This window comes from Lycium barbarum, chromosome 4 (genome assembly GCF_019175385.1).
Source record: "Lycium barbarum isolate Lr01 chromosome 4, ASM1917538v2, whole genome shotgun sequence".
In the NCBI taxonomy this organism is placed as follows: Eukaryota; Viridiplantae; Streptophyta; class Magnoliopsida; order Solanales; family Solanaceae; genus Lycium; species Lycium barbarum.
Window position 1 is genome coordinate 14,847,996 of NC_083340.1, and position 9,864 is coordinate 14,857,859.

At 31.4% G+C, this 9,864-nt stretch overlaps 1 protein-coding gene across 1 annotated transcript; it reads left to right on the forward strand.

Moving 5' to 3' along the window:
• Positions 1–5,833: 5,833 nt before the first annotated feature.
• Positions 5,834–7,742, forward strand: LOC132635311 (transcription factor MYB74-like). The gene is made up of 2 exons (XM_060351639.1): positions 5,834–6,194; positions 6,837–7,742. The coding sequence occupies exons 1-2, from the start codon at positions 5,929–5,931 to the stop codon at positions 7,528–7,530; spliced, it is 960 nt and encodes a 319-aa protein (XP_060207622.1). The 5' UTR covers positions 5,834–5,928; the 3' UTR covers positions 7,531–7,742.
• The last annotated feature ends 2,122 nt before the right edge of the window (positions 7,743–9,864 follow it).

The following is a 9,864-nucleotide window of genomic DNA, read 5'->3' on the forward strand; positions in this document are numbered from 1 at the left end:
TTTTTAACTGTTCTTCCCCTGGAATATTTTCTCCTCCTTGAAGGCTCAATGCTTACTTCACTAGTTTGAGGGTGAGATAATTTTGAAAACTTAGGCTCGTAAATGTAAAATTGGTTAATCACTTCCGATTTGACACCAAAGAAAAGGTAATTAATATTCCATTTCTAGTTCATTTACTTCTTACTACAGAACTATATAACTTTTCGGACCCAAAAAGGAAATAATAACTACAGAACGTTCGTCTTGTGATTCTAACTACATCTTTGCTTCAATGACAGAGTATAACATTTCATAAAAAGTGGTGATTCTTGGAAAACTAGGCAGGTTATCTGTTAGTCTTTTACAATAGATTAAAATACACTAATGTGTATTTATTTCAACACTATCAGCATATATAAGTTGAGCCTAAATTATAGTGTATATGCCGACCCTCCTCCCCAACCCAATGAATAAAAAAAAAAGGGATAGGAAAAAAGAAGGTTGACCCAAAGAATGAAGAGAATAAGTAGAATAAGAATAAACTCGTTAATTGTTTGAAAAAATAAACAGATAAAGAGGGTTAATTACAAGTTGGATGTATTGCTTTCACGTCAAGGATAATATGTTTAACTACTCCCATAAAAGAGACCAATGATCAAATGAGATTATCTGAAACAACCCAACATTTCAATGGTCAAAAACAAAGGATAGTAATCGATCAATCTGTTAGTTGTTTCTTCCAACAAGTAATTATACATAAATGGATGAAAATGATAGTTGCAGATTTCTATCAAACTATCTCCATGGAAAAATAGTACTCCCAAAGTCAATTGCTCTTAAGTCTTCGGCGTCACTCTCATTTCCTGCTTATTTGCTAATTGTTACGTTTTCTACGTACGGAATAGAAAATACTACTAGAAGAAATATTGCTTCTAGACACTTGTAGTTACTTCCTCATTTCTCAATTGAAATAACTCCAACAATTATCTTTTGGATTTAACTTTTATATAGTGACAAAGTGTTAAAAGAAATTACATTATATGGTCGTCACCTTAAAAGTAACTATTCATAATTAGTATAAGGGAAAAGGTCTAAATATACCCCTCAACTTTGTAATCTAAAGCAGATATATCCCCCATGATAAAAGTGGTGTAAATATACTCATGCCGTTACAAAATAGGGCAAATATATCCTTTTTGCTGACGGATTTTTTTTAAAAATTATTTAGTTTATTTTTTAATTAAAAAAATACCATGTGGTTTTAAAAAAAAAAATTCTACCCTTTTTTTTTAGTAGACATATTTTTCTAAAGCCACATGATAATTTTTTTCTGGTAGGTCAGGTCTGGCTCTTTTAAAAAGATGGGTAGTCTTATTTTTTTTTAAAGCCATAGAGATATGTTTTTAAATGAACCAAACCCGATCCACTAGAAAAAAATTTGCCATGTGGCGTTAGAAAAATATGTCTACTAAAAATAAAATGGGTAGACTTTTTTGTTAAAGCCACATGGCATTTTTTTAATTAAAAAATAAGCTAAATGATTTTTGAAAAAAATTCATTAGCGAAAAGGGTATATTTGCACTATTTGTGTAAGGACAGGGGTATATTTGCACCATTTTGTAACGGTAAAGGTCTATATACACTACTTTTTTAATAAAAATATATCTAATCTAAATCGTAAAATTAAGGGGTGTATTTGCACCTTTGGCCTTAGTAGAATTAGTAAGCCACAAAATAGGCAAGTAGCATTCTACACCAAGTTAAATTGTACTTATTTTTTACTGCACAACAATCAGCATATATAAAATAAAGTAATCCTTATCTTTTTCATGTAATTGGATTTGGAGCAATATAATACACTTACTAGATATTTGGAGCATTGTTAATAAGTGACTAAGTTAGTATTTTAATTTCCACATATATGGAACAGTTCAAATTCCAAATTTCCTATAAATTTGGATTTTTTGTATAGTAGCCTTATTTAATTTAGCTTAAGAATAATTTTTGTCTAATGAAAATTAAGATAGTTTCTTAATTGATATGGAAATCAAGCCGATTCATTCCGTCAAAGAATTACGTACATAGCATATTTTTTTTGAAGCTACCGGCTTTTATCTAGCAAAGATCAAAGCTACGTAATAGATAAGACTTAAAATCTCACTTGTTATTTGAATAATCGTCTTCTAATTTAATTAATACATGAATCCTTTAGCGTGATTAACATTTTCTTGAAATGTCAATTCCGGAAAATGAACAATAAATTATTTTAAGTCAGATAAATGAGCTTGTACTTGTCTCCTTATAGTCAACAAAGCAAAAAACAACCACTCCTTTGGAGTAGAATATCATCCCTGAGGAAGTTTCTTAGAAGGTTATGAGAACTATAGTCTATAAGCTATTTTTTTGTTGGGCAAATGAAATCGAGGTACTAAATGTGATTCTGCATTGTAAAGAAACCCCAAGGTCATTTTCATAAGAAAATTTAATCCCAGTTTGTTGAGCAAAATCAAACAACAATATTGTCGTTTCAAATGTTTTCTCTTCCATTTCCTTGACACTATACCGTATTTGAAATAAAACTTGTAAATGAAGTGAATAGACAGTAAAATCAAGAGAGAAAATAATTTTCTCAGCATATCTTACCTTCCTCTCAACTCCCTATTGACAAAATAAATCCAGTGACATCATTGAATTATGTTGTCCTCATCATAATTAATTAAGGTACTCCCAATTCGATGAAATACACTTTATTACTTTGAGACTAGAAGAAAATGTCACTGTTGTTTATGGGCATAAGAAACCTTGAATTTTATCTTCTTATTACACATGAAGACAAAATCAAATTGAGTTAATCCATTGATAATCTTCCACGCAAAATACTAAAATGCATTCGTTTCCAAATGTTTGAGTATCCTTTTTACTATATTTTGCTGTACTTTGTGGAAAAAAACGATGAAATTTTGACCTTGCTGCTATTATAAAAGTTGACGTCTGATAAAGTTCTAATCAATCTTCAACCATTAATTAATTAGACTCTGTTAATACTTATAAAACCAAAATCTAGCCATTTTGTTATATAAAGTTGTTGAATTGAACGCAACCATGGAAATCTAGAAAAAGTAGGTAAGAGTCTACGTGTGTAAAGAACTTAAAATGAAGAATATAGGAGAGAAGAAGAGCCAAAATAGATATAGAGACAAAGCAGTACCTACTAGCTACTGGTAGATAGTTTGAAAATGACAAAAAGGATGACGATTTGGATGATGCTATGTGACAATGTCTACAACAAAATTAAATACGTATTTGAAGTCAAACAAACCTTTGGATTATTTAGGTATGACTTGGCAAAGATATAATTAAATAAAAATATACTTTTCCTAATGATTTAAACTTTTAGATAAAATGATCTCACTGGTACGAAAGTAGATAAAGGATTTGAGTTTACATTTTACTGCCACCCATTATGAAAAAATATGTCATGTGCTTGACCCATAAAAAACAGGCCCACATGAGGGGAGGTGTTAAGATATAGTAATAGTTAAATAAAAATAGCTCTCTCTCATAACTTATCTTTTTAGGTGAGATGGTCCCGCTCTTTAACATAAGTAGGAGCCCGTTTGGATTAGCTGAAAAAAAGTGGCTTTTAAGCATAAATGCTTAAAGTTATTTTATAAATAAACAGTTACATGTTTGGATAAAAGTGATTAAAGGGTTTTTAAAAGTAAGAGTAGTATTGAAATTAACAAAAAATATAAGAGATAAAAGGGTAAAGTTGTTAGTCAAACCAAAATGGCTTTTAAGCAAAAAAAAAAATAAGTTGGGGTTGAGCAACTTCTTAGTTTTGGCTTATTTTAAGCACTTTTTAATTTAATTTAAGCTGTTTTTTATTTTTGTCAAACACTCAAATAAGTTTAAAATATCTTATAAGCTAGTTTGACTAACTTGTAAGCCAATCCAAATAGACTCTAGGCCTCTGGCGAAAAGCTTTATCTTGTGCCTCATTATACAATAAGACACAAGTTTTTTTTTTCAATAAACCATAGCATTGATTGTGAGCTATTAGTGTGGAGAGTTGGGCTTGACCATACATGTCTCTATTGCTCCAAAAACTTACAAGATTAGAGGAGGACATGGATCTAACATAACCATTAATACAATTTGATCCCAAAAAAAGAAATTTACAAAAAGAATTAAGCCTATACATAATTCTTTCATACAAAGAAAGGTAACTTCAACTTACAAAGAAATTACTTTATCATATCTCCTCCCTCATAAAGAGCTGTAATTTGTCCAGTTGAATCAGACCTTTAACCTCTTTTGAAAGCTGTTGATGAGAGGCATGGAAGGTTTTGTTTCCACTAGTCTGATGCTAATTTAGTGAATTAAAAAAATCCACTTGATTGCCCTCTCTATAGCAGTGGATATTCTAACAGTAGCATTTTTGCACATATCAGATATTTAGAAATCTGCTTCTTCAGCTTCATGTTGGCAATATCCCTATTGACTATCATCAAAGAGTCAAGCTCTAAGTTCAAGCTTTCCATGTGATTATCAATGCACAGTTGAACTCAATACATGGGTGCTAGAGCTTCTGCAGAGTTATTATTGTTGCTTTGAATAGACCAAAAGAAAGCCATGACAAAGTTACCATTACTATCTCTGATGATGCCTGTATTCCAACCTTTCCACTTACCTTGGTGTAGCTTCCATTCACCAGTTTCAAGTTTAATTCAAGTGACTTGTTTGATGTTCACTCTAGACTTCAACATTTCAACTGTCACACATATTATGACATGTACCTAAGAGAGCATGTTGGGTACGTTGTCTGTACAACTGCTTGGGTGTTCCAAATTGAGTGGTATTCCATTATGTTGTGATACATATTCCTTTGATTTCCAAATTTGCAAGCTGTCCATTCCTTCCAAAATTTCCAGCAAATTATCACTGGAGCAGTTTGGAGGATGAGTTTGTGAACTAGATGTGTGAGGTTTCAGTTCTTTTCACCAATTAGTGGACCAAAAGTATAAGATTTGAGTCGACAAATTTGTGGGAAAAAAAAATATCTTACAAAATTCGCGCAAAATATGTAAGCCACAAAATAATGGAGAAACTATATTAAAGTATTCCGGTTGATTAATTAGACCCGACTCAACTTCCACTAGATTTGTTGTTCGATCTGTTATGTATAAAACAATATATCAAGACATAGAGATTCTATAAATTTAAATTTGGGTCACAAATTAGATGATAATATAATTAAATTAAAATTCTGGATCTCATTTTGAAGTCAAACCAAAGTAAGCTAGATCATATATATATATATATATACAACTCGACTACACCCAAATCATTTAACCACTACTTAAAAAATTGCTCCTCAGTATAATCTTAACAATGCATTCACAGATAATCTTTCTCCATATCAGCTGATACCATATTTCCAATAATTATTATTGAACTGACTACTTTCTAGAATTTTAAACTATAATTATCAACAGAAATAAGAAAGAATATCAAGTAAGAAAAAAAAATGTAAAGAATATCAAGTAGGAAAAAAATAATGTTTTGGTAGCTTTCCTACACGTGTTTATAAAATAATTATCGAAGATACATTTCCTCTACTCTATGAGATTGATACTACATTACCTAATCCTTATTGTAATTCAACCAATATACCAATTTGGTTCTTCCTCATGCTGAATAACTAAGCCAAAAATAGTCTCTAGATGACTTTGTTACATTCCTTGCCGTGTCGATTGAACCTTTCTCTGTACTACTATTAATTAATATAGGACAAAAAAAGTTGACCTTATTTAAGAATAATGTCCATGCAATTATAAAAACCATCATTTCTATGCTTATATCTCATAAACTATACATCTAAGTTCCAACTCTCTGTACCAAAGTCTCAAAATTACTATCTTCGTTTTTTCTTTCAAATACTTGTAAATGGGGAGGTACCCATGCTGCAACGTTGATGAAGATCTAAAGAAGGGGCCATGGACACCAGATGAAGATGAGAAATTGATGGATTATATTACTAAACATGGCCATACAAATTGGCAATTGATTCCAAAAAAAGCAGGTTTAAACAGATGTGGAAAGAGTTGCAGATTAAGGTGGACTAATTATCTCAGGCCTGATATTAAAAGAGGAGCATTCTCCATTGAAGAAGAAGAAACCATCATCAACCTACATTCTCTTCTTGGAAACAAGTAATATTTTTCTCCCAATTTATGTGACATATTTTTCTTTTTAGTACGTCTGAAACAGAATATCATCTTTTTAGATTTAGATTTGAAATTCTCATTTTACATTTAATAAAATGATTTATATATAACCACATAAATGTCACATAAATTCGTGCTTCAAAAGTTTTTTATTCGTGCTTTCTTAAATTCCGTGTCTAGTCAAATAATGTCATATAATTTGAGACAGACGAAAAGTCTACAATCTTCAATACCACCCCCCCCCCCCCCCCCACCCCCACCCAAAAAAAAAAACCCAATCCCTCATCTTCTCTCCAACAACAGAATAAAACTAAAATAAAGGAAAAAATGTTGGATTAATGATGCACCGGAATAAGTAAAGAAAAATTAATTTATTAATATATTTTAACAAGTTATAACATAATTAGGCTTAGTTTTCAAGTTGCTCATCCTACTTATTAGGTTGCTTGTAGAGCTGTAGCTTTATACTCCCCCATTCCAATTTATACTTTTTAAAAGTCTTCATTTCTTTTTTGAATTCTATATTGAATCAAATCATATCACATAAGTGATCCGATAGCTAAAAGTTTATTTATATCATCATTATACTAAAGTTAAACTCATGCATATATCAACTTTTACTTGTAGGTGGTCAAGAATTGCAGCTCATCTTCCAGGAAGAACCGACAATGAGATCAAAAATTTCTATAATACTCATCTGCGTAAAAAACTGCTCAAATTAGGAATTGACCCCAGAACTCACAAACCAATATCTGACCTCAATTTGCTATTAAATCTTTCTCATCAGTTCACTTCTAACCATAATAATCATCATCTGATGAATAATCCCTTAGTGTCTGCTCTTAGATTACAAGCACAAGTTACAGAAATGACCAAAATTCAACATCTTTTACAAGGCCTTTTTGCACCCATAACCAATTTTCAAGAAAATTTTGCAACAAGTTCAAGTCATTTTATCCCTCCATCTGAGGGAGTTGTAAATGTTTGTACCAATACCCAATTCTTGGATTCTTTGCCAGTAGATTGTGGTACAATTCCAAAATTGGATAATTCTACTTCTTGCATTTCAAATTGCTCAGAATTATCCTATCATCAGGGTGAATTTAACTCAAATATTAAGGTAGATAATTTCGAAGGACTAAGCAGCAGTTCAAAGAGACAGACAGATTATAATTCGCTTGAAGCTGATGCTCATGTAATTAATCAAGATTATGAACCTAATACATTCTCGCAACTTAATGATAATATTGCAGCACTGGAGAAAAATCATGAGGGTGATGATGATTACAACAGTTCCTTCTGGAATGAAATTTTCCAATGATTTAATTGTTTTTCTTAATTAATTTATCTTACATGTCGTGATGGATTTACCTTTATTTTTTCTTAACTTTGTTCTATTTAGTTGCTCTAGAATATTGGTCGATGGGTTTTTATATATATAGATGTGTGTGTGTGTGGAGAGAGGATATATTTTGGTCAGTAAATATTGTTTAGGACCACAATTTTATGAATGTGTTATTTCCCTGTGTACAGTGTATATATTTGGAGCGATTATTAGTTTCTTTCATCTCATTTTCTGGAATACTTTAAACGTTGTAGCAAAGAGATAATGGTCAAAAAATACATCTAAAGTATCACTTTTTGGGTGTTTTCTACCTGAACTATCAGCGTTTGCGTTTCTTACCTAGACTATCAGTCTATCACCAACTACTTATCAAAACACACCTCGAAATTAATGAGCCAGCTGCCATGTTTTTTTACCATTATCTCAATAGTAAATAATACTGTTGAAATTATTAAGAGACAAATTCTATTTAATAGACTTAAAATCGACAAATTTAATTTATATCTTGAAATTATTATTGGAAAAGGTCTGAGATTTTTCGCTAAATTTTTGCCTTTGTATCTCCATTCATCTAAGCTAAGCTACCTTAATTTTATAAGGTAAATGAACAACCTGCCCATGATGAATATATTATTCAAGATTACTTAATTTTGCCTTCTGTTCCACTTCTAGTCCGTTTAAACTTTGACTTGTATTTGTTTTTGCTTTTAATGGAACCACAAAATGAAATAGATGAATTCCACGTATTCAAATTCTTAAAAAATAATGATTCAGATTTATTCCTCAACTTTTGACTGTAATTGAAAATTCCCTCAAGCTAAAGCTCCGACAAAGGTCGAGGGCAAAAACAAGATTTTTTCCTAATGATAGGGATAATATTAGATCAAGTCTAATAGAGGAAACAGAAGTACTCCATTTCAAATTTTACAGGAGCAATATACGATTGTTAAGATTAAAATAAGGGAAGTGTAGCAAACAGTCTTAAAGTAGTCTAAGTGACAGTTGATGAAATAGAAATGAGAACCATGCAAGATCAGAATTTATATCTAGCTAGTAGAACAAAAAAAAAAGTTTGTTAGAAATTCATTGTTCACATTTGTTTAAACCTGATGAATAGATTTACCCAATATTGTACTGGTTAGAAAACACGAATATCAGTTAAAAACTCAAGGTACCCGTAAATTGATTTTAATATTCAAGTTATAAACAAGAGAACTATTATCCTTGGAGAAATTATTTGTTCTTTTTTCTTGTACGGGCTAGTTTTCTCCATACAAATTGGTAAAGATAAACATGGTAGACTATAAACTAAAGACACAGTAGCTCAGTGGGATATAGCGGATGATTTTTTATTTTATTTTTTTAATTTAAAGCCACCTTGGGATGGAGAATTAGGCTTGACCCTTACCTCGTATATTAATAACCAGAAGGAGAATACATGTATTAGAGGTATAATTAGCCTAACCTTTTCCACAGTTTCTAAAATCAATGAACAAGCTCATTGCTTTACGATATCTTCTACAAGAACTAGTCTTGAGGTATCCACAAAAATTAAGACCATACTTTATAACTTTACTGAGGGCTAGACTCTCATAACCACAGTTAAGAGCCCAAATGATGAGGGTCAGTCTATACATGAGGTACCACATCATACAACTTGATTTCATTGATATTTTTGTTCCTAACTCGAAAGTTAGAATATCCCTACTCATCCATATTTACAAGTCCTTTCACTTGCCTTGAGAGTTCTTCAAAAGAGTTGTATATCTTGGAGTTCTGAGTTGAGTGACTTAGAGTCGCAAGTTTATTAGCTACTATGTTGGCCTCCCTATAACAATGTAGCATGTTCCATGTAGTTCCATTCAAAGAATGTCTTATCTCTGATTATTGAGCCAATTTGCCAGGGAATTTTAAAAACTTTTTTGATCCAAGCTTGGAGTAACATGGAGCCAATTCCAAGAATGAGTTTGGAGACGCCAATCTAAATGCACCATTTGATCCCAAAAAGCATAGCCTTAGCTTTTGCTAGATTATTGGATCTATTGCCAAAGTTTACTGAATATGCCACTCTAAATTGGTGGATGATTTGGCTTGTTCTTTGTGTTCAGCTGCTAGCTGCACAAGAGGTTGGAGCATGATGTCCAATTTTTTGCTTGACTGGTTCTGTATATACTAGAGGTGCTTAGCCCGTGCTGACGTGCTATGCACGGGCCCAATATTTAGATATTAACATATATATTTCATCCTTTCCACTTACAAATCAATATAAATATATATAAATCACTATTAATTAATATAATGTTTGGTTGT

What these genes read in the sequence shown, in the direction of transcription:
- LOC132635311 (XM_060351639.1), top strand. Translation starts at nt 5,929, where the DNA reads ATGGGGAGGTACCCATGCTGCAACGTTGATGAAGATCTAAAGAAGGGG. An exon ending in CATTCTCTTCTTGGAAACAA is followed by an intron (nt 6,195 to 6,836) that starts GTAATATTTTTC and finishes TTTTACTTGTAG; the next exon opens with GTGGTCAAGAATTGCAGCTC.